The sequence below is a fragment of the Polypterus senegalus genome, chromosome 17 (assembly GCF_016835505.1).
Source record: "Polypterus senegalus isolate Bchr_013 chromosome 17, ASM1683550v1, whole genome shotgun sequence".
NCBI classification, from domain to species: Eukaryota; Metazoa; Chordata; class Cladistia; order Polypteriformes; family Polypteridae; genus Polypterus; species Polypterus senegalus.
This window is the reverse complement of record NC_053170.1, coordinates 24,651,507-24,668,750: the sequence shown is the minus strand read 5'-3', so window position 1 is coordinate 24,668,750 and position 17,244 is coordinate 24,651,507. Positions and strand designations below refer to the sequence as shown.

Genomic DNA, 17,244 nt, shown 5'->3' with positions numbered 1-17,244 from the left:
AGAAGCTCCTGTAGCCTAGTGAGACAGAACTAAGGTTTTCTTTACATGTTTGAACACTTCACATTATCAAAAAACACACCATCCTCACTATGAAGCATGCTGGTGGCAGCATCAGGCTGTGAGGATGCCTCTCTGTAGCAGGTCCTGAAATGCTTGGGCGGGTAAAATGAATTCAGCAAAATACAGGATGATCTTGGAAGACAACGCAGTCGGCAAGAAACCTGCGTCTTGGAAGATCTGTTTTCCAGCAAGAGCCAACACTCCAAAGCTACACAAGAATGGCTTAAAAACAGCAATGTTAATGTCCTGGACAGGCCAAGTCAAATTCTATGATCTCTATCCAACTGAGAATTTGTGGCTGGACTTGAGTGAGAAGTCCAGCAAAATGACACCTTTTATTGGCTAACTAAAAAGATTATAATATGCAATCATCATGATTACATCTTGCCTGAAGAAAGGGCCTGAGTTGCCTCAAAAGCTTGCATATTGTAATCTTTTTAGTTAGCCAATAAAAGGTGTCATTTTGCTTGACCTGTTATTACCAAGGAATGGTTTCTAATTTAGCAGATGGATTGGATCAAACACCTGCGGCCCTCCAGGACAGACATTGCTCTCCCCTTATTTAAAGGGTCTAAGTCTTAAATAGCCAATAAATGAATTGTCATTTATTAGCAATAAAACTGGTCACTAATTAAGAAAATGGTTAGAATGAAAACCTGTAGGCACCGAGGCCCTTCAGGACAGACGTTGCTCAACCCTGGATTAAAGGAAGCACTCGGGCAACAAGCATCACTCAGTCCATCCATTTTTAAAAAACCTTCTTACCAGTTTTATGGCATGAGCAGAGCCACTGATTGTCCTGGCAACACAGGACAGAAAGTAGGAACCAACTCTGGACAGGACACTTGTCCACCGCATGGGACAAGACAGTTCATTAACTCAGTGTATCAATTCCATTAAACTAACAATCTTTCGGACGTGAGATTAAGCCTAAAGTAATACTCATGCAAATGACAATTACGTTGCAGCCCCTCCACTGTCAGTGCCCAGCGGCGATTCGAGCCCTGGATTCTGATGTTTTGTTGTAGCATAGCCTGACAAATTTCGTAACTAGGTTCTTACTTCCAGCTCCATATCAACGAATGGGACAATTGCTTTGTTTCACTTTTAATATATTTACCGTGTACATAACAGGCGATATCTGTGTATATAAGACGATGCCATCAATTTCAAAGGTAGTGACCGAATTTTAAATAGAACGTAAACAGTTTACTGCTGGAAACAAATAACAATCGAAACAATGCATCAAATGCAGTAAAAGTGTACTCGCTGTACAATCCAATGCGGGCATTAATCTTATAAAAACAAACTTCAGAACTCCTTTCATGTCAAAACAGTATTTCTGACGAATGACAGGAAGATACAAACAAGAGGTAACTGAACTGCCCACCCCAAAATGATGCTACCCAATACTAAAGTCCTATCTTTTCCACTTGAAAGGAAGGGGGGGGGGGCATGACGCCGCTTGTCACAATACTTGGTTACCTGCCACAACCATCGCCTCCGATCTCCCTGGAAGAGCCTTCTCTTTACTGATTAAGGACGTCTTGCTCGACATTCCTGCGATACTCAGGAGACACACGTGCAAGAAGCTTGGAGAATAGCGCCGGAGATTCGCAGGCAACAACATGGAGCGCTGTCACAAGGCGGAAGTAGGCGTGGTAAGACACAGAACCACGTGGTATGCACACGCCTCCTCCTCCTCCTCCTCCTTACAAAACGTCAAACTTCTGTTTTCGCTCATTTGAAACAGAAGTCTCATACTGGTGTTTTAATCATCGTGCATAGATATGTATGGTAAATCATGTTAATTTGATAAGAATTCCATTGTCCCGATGAAAAAGATTTATGTCGTGTTCGAGTTCTGTGCAAAAAAATATATAGAGAGAGGGGACGTACGTGTCATCACAAGACTTTTAAGAGTAACATTCCTGAAAATAAGCTCTGCTGCATCCCGGTAATCTACCTAAGGCTATGAAACTATCGTTCGGGGCAATACGCAATCCTTGTGTGTTAACTCAAGAAGTCGCTCCTTGGCAAGTGCGCCCCGCATACACCACTCGATCAGTTGCGATCTAAGTGCGCTATAATCTGTCTGTTCCTGCCTCAAAGTCCACTAAAGAAATAAAAGAATGATTGGACAATTCTGCATTGCATTGCATTTCCGGTTTTGCAATATAAAGATTTTTATAATAATGAATAATAAGAAATATTACCCCCGTAAGCGTACAGCATCGTGTCCATGTATTTCAAATGGCGGTGTTTACTGGAATTTCAGAAAACATTTTCTGGCCAAGTACACTCGCATACACGGGATGCGACTCCTGTTTTTTGATGAGACTGCAAGTAGAGTTACATGACGGACATAAAAACAATTGATAATTACACATATGAGATAAATGTAAGATAAAGAATGTATACATATGCATTCAAAAGGTAATCGATATACAATATGCACAAAATCAATGCTTTGAAACATTTGAAGATTTACTCACGGTTAAGCATTTAAAATACGTGCTGATTCAGAATGTTTTTAGGGCAGTACCTTAAAATACGTCCATATGATCTATCAATGAATTCAATTTATTTTAGTGCGAGCAGCCACCTATTCAAGCAAGACTGAGGAAAAGTTAAAGTCCGACGTTTGGCAGGGCTGCAGCCTGCTGAAGGGCTCACTTGTGCACACATGTACAATAACCAGAAGAACAGTGAATTTAGAGGGGCTAACTAATTTAAACGCGAACATCTTTGGGATGTAGGAGGAAATCCGAGGTATGATAAATCTTTCGGAACCTAACACATGTGTTTGAGATGTGGGATTAGAAGTGGAGTACACAGACAAAGGTATAAGTGCCCACTCTATAGACCATAACCAGGAAGAAATTCAAACCCAGGATTCTGAAGTTGTGAGGCCATGATGTTACAGACTGTACCACCATGACATCTGGCACTGTCCAACCATCCATTATCCAACCCGCTATATCCTAACTACAGGGTCACGCAAGGCAGGAAACAAACCCTGTTCAGGGCGCAAGCCCACCGCAGCATCTGGCACTGCTTCTGTATAATTATAATTTTGTCAACCTTTCTCACAGAAATGCTTTTTGAGCTACTAAATCACCATGCCTACACACTAAATACAGTGCACTATAATTGTATTGATAATATTGTCCACAATAATTATTCCAGATTTTTTTTTACTGCAACTTTAAAATACCTGCAGTAAACATTGTCAGTGACATTTTAAGATATGTGTTGGCATTGGTAAGATATTGGGTTCCATAGAGACACAAATATGACAACTCTTAAAAATAAAGGTGCCAGGGTGGTTCTTCAGAGTGATGACATAGGGAAATAATTTTTGGTTCCCAAAAGACCCATCCACATGAAGGCTCCAGAAAGAACCTTTATTCATTTAGATCAATAACAGGCTCCATACAGTAAATAACTAGGGATAGATGGTAACAGATGTGTGCCCACCTTTGCTTCTAAAGAACTAGGCCTTCCCTGAATGCATCTTTTTTGCCAAAGCATGATTACAATCATCTGCTGAACATCATCTGTTTCTGCTCACATCATCCAACCATCCATTATTCCATGCTGCTATATCCTAACTACAGGGTCACGGGGGTCTGCTGGCGCAAGGCAGGAAACAAACCCCGGCAGGGCGCGCACACACATACACACACACACACACACACAAACCAAGCACACACTAGGGACACATTAGAATCGCCAATCCACCTGACCTGCATGTCACGCAGACACGGGGAGAACATGCAAACTCCACACAGGGAGGGCTACTCACATCATTCTTTTTTTTAATTAGTTTTGGCCCCTACATTGCCCTATCCCAGCTCTAAACTCTAAACTCTAACTTGACCTGCATTTGTCAGTGTAGGCGCTGACATACAGACCCTGTATTAGATTAGTATTCTATCTACGGTGGGCTCCTTCATGCCTTGTGTCCAATGCTGTAAGGACAGGCTAGTGACTCTACAATATGCCGAATGGGGTTAGAGGACTGATACATTAATTTTTAAGCAGGTCAGTTAAATTTGTTTTTATTAATGAGCTTATGTACATGTACTTCTAACTAGGGTTAACATCTTGGCCCAAAGCTGTCCTAATAATGTACAGCTTCCCATGATCCTGTAATTGACTTCATAGATTGAAACAAGAAATAAAAAAAAGAATGAGAGGATGAATCAATCAACCAATGATGACTGAGTATTTTATAAACCTGATAGTTATGTATTTTCATTAATAATAGGCATATTTGGTGGCATGGTGACACAATGGTTAGCATGGCTGCCTCACAAATCCAGTGTCCTGGGTTTGAATCTCATGTCTACTCATGATCTGTGAGGAATTTGCACATTCTCCTATATCTCCATGTATTTTCCTGCAAGGCCTCAAGTTTTCTTTCCTCATCCCCCAAAGACATTTGTGGAAGGTGAATTGGTGGCTCTGACTTGCCACCACTGTGTGTGAGTCTGCCTACTGCTGCTGGCATAAACGTTGACCACCTGAAAGTCAGAACTGGATTAAGTGAGTAGAATATATTGTAACGACCTTTGAATCTGAGAGGGACACATTTCTCAGATGATGAGAAATACCAGAAGTGTCAGAAGTGGTGGGACAAGAGAAGCCAGCCATCAGAACACCTCATGAGAGTGTAGGAGAGTGGGGTGTGGGAGTTATAGATAGAGATCTTGAGAAATGCCTAAAGAAGATGATACCTCGATGGCTAACATCTATTGGCCTGAGTACATGATGGGTAGAATCCTGGCTTTGGATCAGCTCATGATGCTGGGGAAAGAGAGGCAGATGGCGTTGCTGCTCACCCCAGGTATGAGGCATGTATGCACAGGTGCGGTGTGAAATTGCCAGGGGCATGTGGTGTCACATAACATCGGAGTGGCACTGCACAGTATCCAAAGAAGGAGATAGCAGATTCAACCAGGATGACACAATGGTTCTTTAAAGGACCAGCTACTTCCAATGTTGTCAGAGTACTAAGTCTGTTACTCCATCCCTCAAACTTCGAATCATTACAATATCGATTTGTATTATTATGTTCATTGTTTTGCCTCTGTATACACATCTACTATATAAGAAAACGTTACAGTCTGTGTGTGTGTCCAGTCTGTCCAAGCAATCTGATTGGCCAGGTTGACTTTGGCTTGATTAGTCATTTTTGGCTTTGACGACGCAATCAAAAGAGAAAGTGCAAATGTGAGACATACAAGGAGGAGTGTAAGAGTAGGAGGCACACTAAGAGAGTTGCCTTCAAAGACAAAGTATAAGAGAGGATGGAAGGTGAACAAAGTCCCTTGAAATGACAGTCTGAGAAGCAGGCTTTATGGGAATGTGATCGAGAGAGGAAGCGTTGGACAAGAGAGGGCCAGGATGTTGAGGAAAGACACCAAAGGTACACGTAGGGCAAGAGAAATCAAATATTTTAAAATTTGTTTTATTACTTGTCTTTGACAGGTTACATTGGCTAGTAATATATATTTACCCAGTGGTAGAATAGCGTCAAAGATTGAGCTGGCATCCTGGAATAATACTATCAGGATATTCACCCTGTAATAAGGAGTATGTATTTAGAGAACGAATGAATGAATGAATTTACTGAATTGGGGTGGCACGGTGGCACAGTGGCACAGTGGTAGCGCTGCTGACTCGCAGTTAGGAGACCCGGGTTCACTTCCCGAGTCCTCCCTGCGTGGAGTTTGCATGTTCTCCTCGTGTCTGCATGGGTTTCCACCAGGTACTCCAATTTCCTCCCACAGTCCAAAGACGTGCAGGTTAGGTGCATTGGCGATTCTAAATTGTCCCTAGTGTGTGCTTGGTATGTGTGCGTGCCATGTGGTGGGCTGGCACCCTGCCTGGAGTTTGTTTCCTGCTGGGATTGCCTCCGGCAGAACCCCGTGACCCTGTAGTTAGGATATAGCAGGTTGGATAATGGATGGATGGATGGGGCAGCACGGTGGCATAGTGGTAAAAAATGCCTTACAGTAAGGAAACCTAGGTTCGCTTCCTGGGTCCTCCCTGTGTGGAGTTTGCATGTTCTCCAAAGACATGCAAGTTAAGTGTGTGTGTGTCCTGCGATGGTCCTGCCCGGGATTTGTTCCTGCCTTACGCTCCAGCAGACCCCCGTGACCCTGTGTTAGGTTATAGCGGGTTGGAAAATGACTGACTGATTTACTGAATTGGTTCATTCACATCTAAACCTTGCAGCCAGTTTCAGTTTCCATTAACAATATATACTTCCATATATGGTGGAGAGGGTGACGGCGCATTGTATGAAAGCCTGAATTTCACCGCACCCTGTACATGTGACTATATGACTACTCCTCTTATTACTCCGACTACTACATACTTGTTCAACTCAGAGTCAGCTCCTGTTTTTTGCCTAATACTGTTGGGAAAGGCTGATCAAAGACAGTACAAGAAACTAATTATTTGACAAAGCAATAATTAATTAGCATATTAACATGGTGGTTACTTTATTAATAATAAAACAGATTTACACTCCTGCCTTGTTTGTTCCTGCCTTGTTGCCAATGCTGCTGTAATAAACTTCAGGCCCACTTTGAACCTAAACTGTATTATGCAGGTTCTGAAAAGTAATGAAATTATGTATTTTTTGTATATTGCTATATGGTAAAAAGGTTTTAACAAGTACATGCAACAAGGGAGCTGCTGATGAAAGGAAGATTATTTCTGGCATTTCATTGTATCAAAGAAGATAAAAATGCTTGTTGAGAACTAGAGGTCAAGCCATGTCTCCTTATTCCTAATCTCTATTCATAAACAATGTGAAAAAAGATGCTCCCTTTGGCATCACTGCAAAGCGAAACAGCACTCATGTCTCGATAAAACTGCAGGAAAATGAATCATTAGGATTTCTTTTTTCTCATTTTTACAGAAGCCTTAAGCAAACCGAGTGAAGTGCAGTCTCGGAAGACCATGACAACAAATTATATATCCACAAATTATATCCACTGTATATATCACAGAGGTTACAGCGGGGTCTCAAACTCACCTCCTTCGAAGGCTGTTGGGCTTTTGCTACAGTTAAGCTCGTAATCAGCTACACATTTTAAAAAAAACTGCTTCTTTAATTAAGGCTTTTGTTTTTTTTTTATGCTGCTGGATGCAGAAATACCATCTTTGCATTTCGACTTTATTTTTTAAGGATGTGTCTGTGGAGAGAGGGTCGACCTTGTAGAGAGTTTTATTTACCTCGGCGGTGACATTCAGGTCTCTGGTGACTCTTCCTATGAATTCAGTAGATGGGTTGGGAGAGCATAGGGGGGTCATGAGGTCGTTGGAAAGGGGTGTGTGGCGCTCCCAATATCTTTGCAAAGGGAAGAAGGTTTAAGTGTTTAGAGTCCCGGTGCTTCCTGTCTTGCTATATGGTTGCGAGACATGAATGCTATCCAGTGACCTGAGATGAAGACTGGACTCCTTTGGTGCTGTGTTTCTTTAGAGGATCCTTGGGTCTTGTTGGTTTGACTTTGTGTCGAATGAGCGGTTGCTCACAGAGTCCCGAATGAGGCACATTACCTGCATTGTGAGGGAGCATCGCTTACGACACTACGACCATGTGGTGCAATTCCCCAAGGGTGAAATGGCTCTCATATCCTCATTGTTGAGGACTTGAGAAGCTGGACCAGGCCAAGGGGATGCCCACATAACACCTGGCTGCAGCAGACAGATGGTCATTTCCGGGTGGTGAAACTGCACTGAATGTCTACCTGGCTGAATTGCCAACCGCTGTTTCATCATGTGTTGGGTGCGGCAACGCACTGTACTAGTCAATGATCTGACCGGACCTGATGTGCCCTGGTATCATGAATACTACCAACATGGTGCCAATAAAATACTGATATCTTATGCTCTGCTTGGTTCTCAATATTTACTTTCTTTTCAGGTGTTCACTTATATTTGTTATATTGACATTACACATAGCAACTTATTGGATGAGGACACGTTACCTTTTGTTTATATGTTCATATTTATAATTGGGGCACAGGCAGGTTAAGTGACACAGCAAGATGTGTTATAGGTCAGTACCTCAGCCTTCAGTATTAACCATTTTTTATCAGTGGCATAGCTGGAGGGGGCAAGGGGGGACATCTGTCCCCGGGCGCAGCATCCAGGGGGCACCAAATTGATGTTACGATGTTAGAATGAAATGTTTTCCATTCTTAAATGCACTAAAAAGTAAATAAAAAACATTTGCATACTCAGTTCATCACTCCTTCGGTATGAGGATATCTTTTTCCTGTTTTTTGTCTCTTTCTGATTTCGAAGCACATATTAGTTCTATATACCCAACAGACAATAATTTATCACCTCCACTACTCTAACATGCTTGACTCCCACCAAGAAACATTTTTGACGTCATTAAACAGGTCACGCGACTGACATGAGGCATTAGTGTATCTTTGTCTAAGTTGTTGCAAACGCCATTTCTGTGTGCCAAGTGATTTGTGTTTATGTGCTTGATAGGAAATTGATTAGGCTGTGGTGAAGTATTCTAGTAGATGGCTTCAAAAGTCTAGACGTTTCCCCATCATATTTTCGTGCGAATAAATTGTAAATAATGCAGTTTTTACAAATATATAATTATTTTGCTTTATAATTTGCTATATACTTTCTTTAAAATCATTTTAAAATACAGAAAACAAATTTTTTCTTACAAAAACTAATGACGGATTTAGATGTTAAAGAACACGAGGCGGCGTTATCATTTTCGGAATCTTATATGAAATTTTTTTCTTAAAATACTTTTATTTTAAATACATTTTTTAAAATTTTCTTTCCCTTCCCCATAGCATTTTGGCAAACAGGAGGGGGCGCAAAATCTTCAGTTGGCCCCGGGCGCTGAAAACCCTAGCTACGCCTCTGCTTTTTATATGCACAATCTGGTCTATTTTGAAATTTCTACATGTGAGAATTTTCATTGTTTGAAAATGGAATTAACTAAGCAAATTTTTACTGACGTTATGTTTTCTTTATTTACAGTATATGACACCTTGTTACGTGACCTCTATTGACATTACAGAATTTGACAAAATAATATATCACCGATCGCACCCTAAATTAACTGACAGTAGATAGAACTATCTTTGTTCTTCTTAGAAGTAGTTGGCTTTAAAGCCAAGTAGGCCAAAGCAGAATAGGTTTTTGTGCTCTGGTTATGACCACTTTGAGGATTTGATTTTCGATTTTACCTGTTTTTTTTCTGAATACTAGATTTTTCTTTGCTCTCCCTGTATTCTGACTTTTGCTTGGCTACACTATGACATTTGGATGTTTAATCATCTCACGGTGTTTAGCACTGACAGTAATCCGCATGTCCACTTCTTGCCTATAACAATACCACCCTGCCTTCATGTATTAAATGACCTAAAGGTGCATGAATTTGGGCAGTTTCTAATACACTTAGATATAATCAACTACCTTTGTATTCGATTTGAAGAAAGGAGAGTTCCTGAACTTTGTTTTCTCATAAAAATAAGGTTAGGGCCATTTTTGTAAATCAGTTACCACGGGTGGTGATCACCAGTACCAGTGCCTGGCAGAAGTATAAATTTTTCAATTCACAAAATGGTGGCAACCATACAGAAAACAGAACAAAAGATGGTGTTGCCAGAGCAATGACAAAAATAAGCAATAATTCCAAATATTAGGTTAATCAGTATACAGATATGCACAAATGAATCTCGGGATGCCAAATCCAAGAATCACAACAGTTCTGAGTCAAAAGAAGATATTGTGGACATCAGGAGAAAGTTCTATGCAGGGTCAGAGAACACTCGGAGAACAGTGTGTCAGGATGGATGAGCTCATCGTGAACCATTAGAAAGAGATGTTTTCTTATCAAAAGGGACACCAACAATGACAAAAAAAATGATGTTGGCTTAAAGAGAGAAAGACATTGATTTAGACAGAAGATGAGTTTGAGGACCTTGAGAGGAAGTTGTCCACTATAATGAAGTAGCAAAGGAAGACATTCACATGCCAGGACAGATGAAAATCTTGTGAACTTTGGGACAGAGATGCATGACTGAATTGAGGAACACATTGCACATTGGGAATCTATGAAGGAGGTCCTCTTGTAATTGAGGACCACAAAGTCAACCAACCGGAGAGTCATGTGCCAGGACAGAAAGATATGTTGTGGATGAAAAAAGAAAATGTAACTTCTTGAAAGCTACTAAGAGTTAAAAGCTGACAATGATGTTTTGCTATAACAGCAGGTTATCGATACGGGTGTCTGTCATAAGATAGATAGAGACAGGGTGCAGTAAGCTGACCTAGGACAACTTCCTCTTTAGGAATGCGTCTGTTAGACACAAGAAAGATGATCTTTCCTTCTTTAGGGCCTCATTTGACACGTACACAAAAGAAACGGTTGGCCAATTTGCACAATGCAAAATAACATGCTTAGGTAAACGTGAAGGTCTGTCGTGGTGAAAAAGGAGCTGAGCCGTAAGGCAAAGTTCTCAATTTACCAGTCGATCTACGTTCCTCCGCTAACCTATGGTCATGAGCTATGGGTAGTGACCGAAAGAACGAGATTGCGAATACAAGCGGCTGAAATGAGTTTCCTCCGCAGGGTGTCTGGGCTTTCCCTTAAAGATAGGGTGAGAAGCTCAGTCATCTGGGAGAGACTCAGAGTAGAGCCACTGCTCCTCTGCATCGAGAGGAGTCAGATGAGGTGGCTCGGGCATCTGATCAGGATGCCTCCTGGACGCCTCCCTGGTGAGGTGTTCCGGGCACGTCCAACCGGGATGAGGCCCCGGGGAAGACCCAGGACACGCTGGAGGGACTATGTCTCCCAGGTGGCCTGGGAACGCCTTGGGAATTCTCCTGGAAGAGCTAGAAGAAGTGGCTGGGGAGAGGGAAGTCTAGGCCTCTCTGCTCAAGCTGCTGCCCCCGCGACCCGACCTCGGATAAACGGAAGAGGATGGATGGATGGATGTTAAACAATATTAGGCTTATTGATAAGTAAGAGGAAGGGGGAGGGAGGAAAAAATATTAGCCGACTGAAAAGGAAAATCTGCACTCTTCTGCCTTACAACACATGCATCAATGTACTCATCTGTGGCTGAATAAAAGCTGATTGATTGAACTTACCTACTTACTATTGTTGTACCGAGACGATGACAGAGAACTTTTAAATAAAGGATAAAAAGAAGAAACATGAGCCAAAAGATAAGCAAGATTTCGTAACTGGGAAGACAATCATTGTCAAAAATACATGGAGCAGAAGTCATTTACCAGGAACACTAATCAAACACAGCCAATCGTTTGTTAATTGCCCGCAAACTCAGATGAATAGCAAGTGTTCATCATGAAGTTTATACCCAACCAACTCCATGATGTCACAGCCACTTATTACTGGTTATCAGCTTAGCAACGCACCAACAATCACTCAGCAAAATGACGGTGCCCACAAATAGAAAATATGCAAAGGAAAAGACAATGAAATTATTTATTTTAAAATAACAATTTCTGGAAGCAAACTAAATTCAATATGAGAATCCTTTGGTTAAAACACTCTGCCTGTTTGCCTTTACTTTCAGAAAGCATCTCTGAAAAGGAAGAAGAAATTTAATCAAAGCCGGTGCAAAATGTGTACTTTCGGCAAACAATTGTCTATTATGGAGGAGGATGTTGTGGACCTTGGAGAAATTTGTTTGCCAGGACAATGAAACATATTGTGGACTGTGAGGTGCAAACGAGGTAGAAGAAAACCAAAAAAAAGTTGGGGTGCCAACTGGGCCAACCTGTTTACTGCCAATGTCCAAAACAAAGTACAAAAAAGAGCGTGCAGTGGTGCAACACAAATCTGGTGAAATATATGCCTTTATAGCCTCTGTGGCTCCTCAGAATTATTGTCCCTCTTGAGTGGGTCTGTGTTGGCGAGCTCCGTCATATGGGACTGTGTTCTTCGGAATATCTTCCGGTAGCCCTCAAATTTATGTCATCCCTACCAGAAGAGGTGTGGTTTAGTTGAGCGGGGACATTGCTGGGGTGCTCTCACTGGGCGACTTCTCAGAACTATGGAGGGTAAAAGAGAAGGGATTTTTAGCACTGGTTCCCCATCTTGCATGGTGGGTATTTCATGCCTTATCTGAGCCGGGAAGATGATCCTCAGACACCCATGTGCATGTGACCTTAGGGTTCAGTTGTATGCAATCATGCAGGAGGACTTTCTGGACCCTAGGAAAACATGCGCCAGGACAAAGGAACACGTTGAGCACTTTGGGAAAGAAATGTGTACTGAGAGAGAGGGAGATGTTGTGATCTTTGGGAGAGAGTTGGTTGCTACGACTGAAGAATATAATGTAGGCCTGGAAGAACAAGAATGAGAGTCTTTTACAGGAACAAAGGAACATGTTATGAAGAGAGATTAATACTAGGACCAGGAGAAAAAGCTGTGGACCACAAGGAGAAGTTGAGTACTGAGACAAAGAAGCATGTTGCAGACTTTGAGACAGAAATGTGTACTACGGTGAAGAAGATATATTTCAGGATAAAGAAAAACATTGTGGACATTGGGAAAAACTTCAGGATGAGCTGTAATGGTGACAAACAATTCTTTGACACACACCCATTGTGTTTCAGGTACCTTGGGTTTAAGATCTCTGACAAGGAGGCTTTGACTCACCATACTGAAGGAGGTAAAACTCACAACATGACTATTTAATGAACATGTACGTCATCCTGCACTATTCTTAATGTTGTCTTGCTTTTCCGCATTATATGTTTTAATGAATGTATTGTATGTTTTGTGTGTTTGTGTTGCGCTTATTTATTTCATGTTCACTTTTTAAGTGAGAGGGCAGAAGCAAATAAAAATGTGATTGTTTTTTTTACATCTCGTGAAATAGATGTGAAACTAAAAATGTTGAGTGCTGTATTCAGTGCTGCACGGCTTCTTGATTAGAAATGGCTTCTTTAATTATGCAGAAATGGCTCTACAAAGTCAGTAGATTCATAAAGTGCCGAAGCACTAATTAGGATGTCGCGCCATCTACATCTGTGTCCGTATATCAGAAATTGGCTGAATTTTAAGGCACAACAGCATTTCAATATAAATAATGGAATAGCCCCATTAGCAAAAGCGTGGAGGAGATTGAATGCAAATCTGGGTTCTACCTTGAAATGAAATCTTTGAAGCTATTTTTAAATTCACATGCAGATTTCCAAAAGAGGAAAACAACATGCCTAATGAAAAAAGAATTTCACTTCAGAAAGGTGAAATAGATTCTAATTATAAGGAATAAGATCCCAAAAACGTAACTCCCCACTCTCTTTACCCATTTTTGATAATCTGTGTTTTGAAGTGCAAGAATCCATCTCAGCACCAATGATGCAATGTAGAGACCTTTCCAGGATGGGATAAAGTCCACTACATGGCAAAGACACACACACACAGCAATTTAGCATCATTTAGCTGTTGAGCAATTTATTTAAGGATAATGGAAGGAGACCATCAGCCCAGGCATTCAACCACTACCACATCTCTGAGAGGGCAGCATTCTATTCTCCGCAACACTCTGATATCTGATCAAATTTGGCTTGCATGTATAATTAAAGTAAATTATGACCTGCCATGATCATTTCCTTAGATGCAGTATCATGTGATGAGATGTCCCATATTTTCCAGTTAAATGCCTTGTATCATGGGTGGCACGGTGGTGCACTGGGTAGCGCTGCTGCCTCGCAGTTAGGAGACCGGGGTTCGCTTCCCGGGTCCTCCCTGCATGGAGTTTGCATGTTCTCCCCGTGTCTGCGTGGGTTTCCTCCAACAGTCCAAAGAAATGCAGGTTAGGTGCATTGGTGATTCTAAATTGTCCCTAGTGTGTGCACCCTGCGGTGGGCTGGCAATCTGGTGCTGGCCAAACACTCCACTCGGGCTTGCCTCACCCAGCTGCCTGCCATCCGTGTGAGCCTGCACTCGCTCGCTCGGTTTCTCTCTCTGGCTTTCTCCCTCCTGCTTTCTACCATCCTCTTCATTAACCTCCCATACGTTTTTTTAATTATTTTTCTTTCTCCCCTTCCAAGCCGCCTCACGCTACTATCACGGGGACGTGGATCAGGTGTGGCAATTAGCAGCTCCCGGTATCAATTACGGATGTAGATGACTCCTCACCTGTGTGCTTAAGCAAGGACTGCCCGCATCACAAATTCACCCGGGAACCGCTACCGCCACAGTACCATGCCCCCTCTCTATTTATTTAAAAAGTGTCTTTTTTGACTTGAGCTGTGGACCTGCTACACCACGTTTATCTGCTCTCCATGTTTGGTTTTATATATATATATATATATATATATATATATATATATATATATATATATATATATATATATATATATACAGTGGTGTGAAAAACTATTTGCCCCTTCCTGATTTCTTATTCTTTTGCATGTTTGTCACACAAAATGTTTCTGATCATCAAACACATTTAACCATTAGTCAAATATAACACAAGTAAACACAAAATGCAGTTTTTAAATGATGGTTTTATTATTTAGGAGAAAAAATCCAAACCTACATGGCCCTGTGTGAAAAAGTAATTGCCCCTTGTTAAAAATAACCTAACTGTGGTGTATCACACCTGAGTTCAATTTTCTTAGCCACCCCAGGCCTGATTACTGCCACACCTGTTTCAATCAAGAAATCACTTAAATAGGAGCTGCCTGACACAGAGAAGTAGACCAAAAGCACCTCAAAAGCTAGACATCATGCCAAGATCCAAAGAAATTCAGGAACAAATGAGAACAGAAGTAATTGAGATCTATCAGTCTGGTAAAGGTTATAAAGCCATTTCTAAAGCTTTGGGACTCCAGCGAACCACAGTGAGAGCCATTATCCACAAATGGCAAAAACATGGAACAGTGGTGAACCTTCCCAGGAGTGGCCGGCCGACCAAAATTACCCCAAGAGTGCAGAGACGACTCATCCGAGAGGTCACAAAGACCCCAGGACAACGCCTAAAGAACTGCAGGCCTCACTTGCCTCAATTAAGGTCAGTGTTCACGACTCCACCATAAGAAAGAGACTGGGCAAAACGGCCTGCATGGCAGATTTCCAAGACGCAAACCACTGTTAAGCAAAAGAACATTAGGGCTTGTCTCAATTTTGCTAAGAAACATCTCAATGATTGCCAAGACTTTTGGGAAAATACCTTGTGGACTGATGAGACAAAAGTTGAACTTTTTGGAAGGCAAATGTCCGTTACATCTGGCGTAAAAGGAACACAGCATTTCAGAAAAAGAACATCATACCAACAGTAAAATATGGTGGTGGTAGTGTGATGGTCTGGGGTTGTTTTGCTGCTTCAGGACCTGGAAGGCTTGCTGTGATAGATGGAACCATGAATTCTACTGTCTACCAAAAATCCTGAAGGAGAATGTCCGCCATCTGTTCGTCAACTCAAGCTGAAGCGATCTTGGGTGCTGCAACAGGACAATGACCCAAAACACACCAGCAAATCCACCTCTGAATGGCTGAAGAAAAACAAAATGAAGACTTTGGAGTGGCCTAGTCAAAGTCCTGACCTGAATCCAATTGAGATGCTATGGCATGACCTTAAAAAGGCGGTTCATGCTAGAAAACCCTCAAATAAAGCTGAATTACAACAATTCTGCAAAGATGAGTGGGCCAAAATTCCTCCAGAGCGCTGTAAAAGACTCATTGCAAGTTATCGCAAACGCTTGATTGCAGTTATTGCTGCTAAGGGTGGCCCAACCAGTTATTAGGTTCAGGGGCAATTACTTTTTCACACAGGGCCATGTAGGTTTGGATTTTTTCTCCTAAATAATAAAACCATCATTTAAAAACTGCATTTTGTGTTTACTTGTGTTATATTTGACTAATGGTTAAATGTGTTTGATGATCAGAAACATTTTGTGTGACAAACATGCAAAAGAATAAGAAATCAGGAAGGGGCAAATAGTTTTTCACACCACTGTATATATATATATATATATATATATATATATAAACATCTATGCGTGGAAGTGTGTGTGTCTGCCTGTCTGTCCAGCCCGGAAGTGCGAGGCTACAGCATAAATTTCAAAGAAATCAACTCTGTTAAAAAAATGAAACCACCGAGAAAAGAAAAACTTGCGTAGCCGCTAATGCATAACAATGCAATTGATTGATTGAGGTGCCAGAAATGGTGTCTGGGAAGATGGGTTTTTACAGAACAGGCTTACACAGCTAGTATATATATATAGGGTGGTCCAGATCTAATCATGCAATTTTCATTACTCTATAACTTATTAAGTTTATTACATCGAGGACCATCGAGAAGTGTACGAACTGATGACATGAAGAATCGTCCCCAAATAATTCAAAGTCATCCAGAGGATCTGGATCTACATAATTAGATCTGGACCAGACTGTATATAAATATATATATATATATATATATATATATATACAGTATATATATATATATATATATATACATCAATCAACATAATTCTACAGTATAGTTGTACAGTACACACTGAGGCTCATCATGTGTATGCGTTTTTTCATCCCCTTACTTGGATCAAACCTCAGATATCAGCACCAGAGGCAAAGTCTCTGACACTGTGCCACGGCAGCTGGCTTGCTTGTTTGACAGGGTGAAGACTGGAGTATTACATTCTTAGGTCTGAATTGCAATCTAATTATTTGGGTGGTTACCTACCAGGTAACACTTGTGGTTGGTTGGCCAGTCAGCAAACATCCGCCATGTCCTCTCAGTTGCTAGAAGCACATCATAAATATGTGATACAGTGCCTGCCAAATAATAAAAAGAATACACAACACATGTTGTGCCTAATCAGATTGCGATTCAGACCTAAGAATATGTATAGTATATATACTCTGTAGGCGGAGTGGTAGCACTGTGTCACCAATCGTTTACCTTTACAATATATCCATCCATCCATTATCCAACCCATTATATCCTAACTACAGAGTAACAGGGGTCTGCTGGAGCCAATCCCAGCCAACACAGGGTGCAAAGCAGGAAACAAAGCCCACCGCAGGGCACACACCCACACTCCAAGTGACAATTTTAGGATCGCCAATGCACTTAACCTGCATAACTTTGGACTGTGAGAGGAAACCGGAGTACCCAGAGGAAACCAATG

General features: G+C 41.4%; 1 protein-coding gene across 2 annotated transcripts in view; it reads right to left on the bottom strand.

The window, feature by feature from the left end:
* The window catches only part of LOC120517079 (peptide methionine sulfoxide reductase MsrA-like), a 178,140-nt gene extending 176,428 nt beyond the window's left edge, over positions 1-1,712 (bottom strand). For both annotated transcript variants that reach the window (XM_039739166.1, XM_039739168.1), the window contains exon 1: positions 1,546-1,712. In XM_039739166.1, the coding sequence (XP_039595100.1) occupies positions 1,546-1,690 (145 nt within the window). In that variant the 5' untranslated portion in view covers positions 1,691-1,712. The remainder of the gene's footprint in view (positions 1-1,545) is intronic.
* Between the last annotated feature and the right edge of the window lie 15,532 nt (positions 1,713-17,244).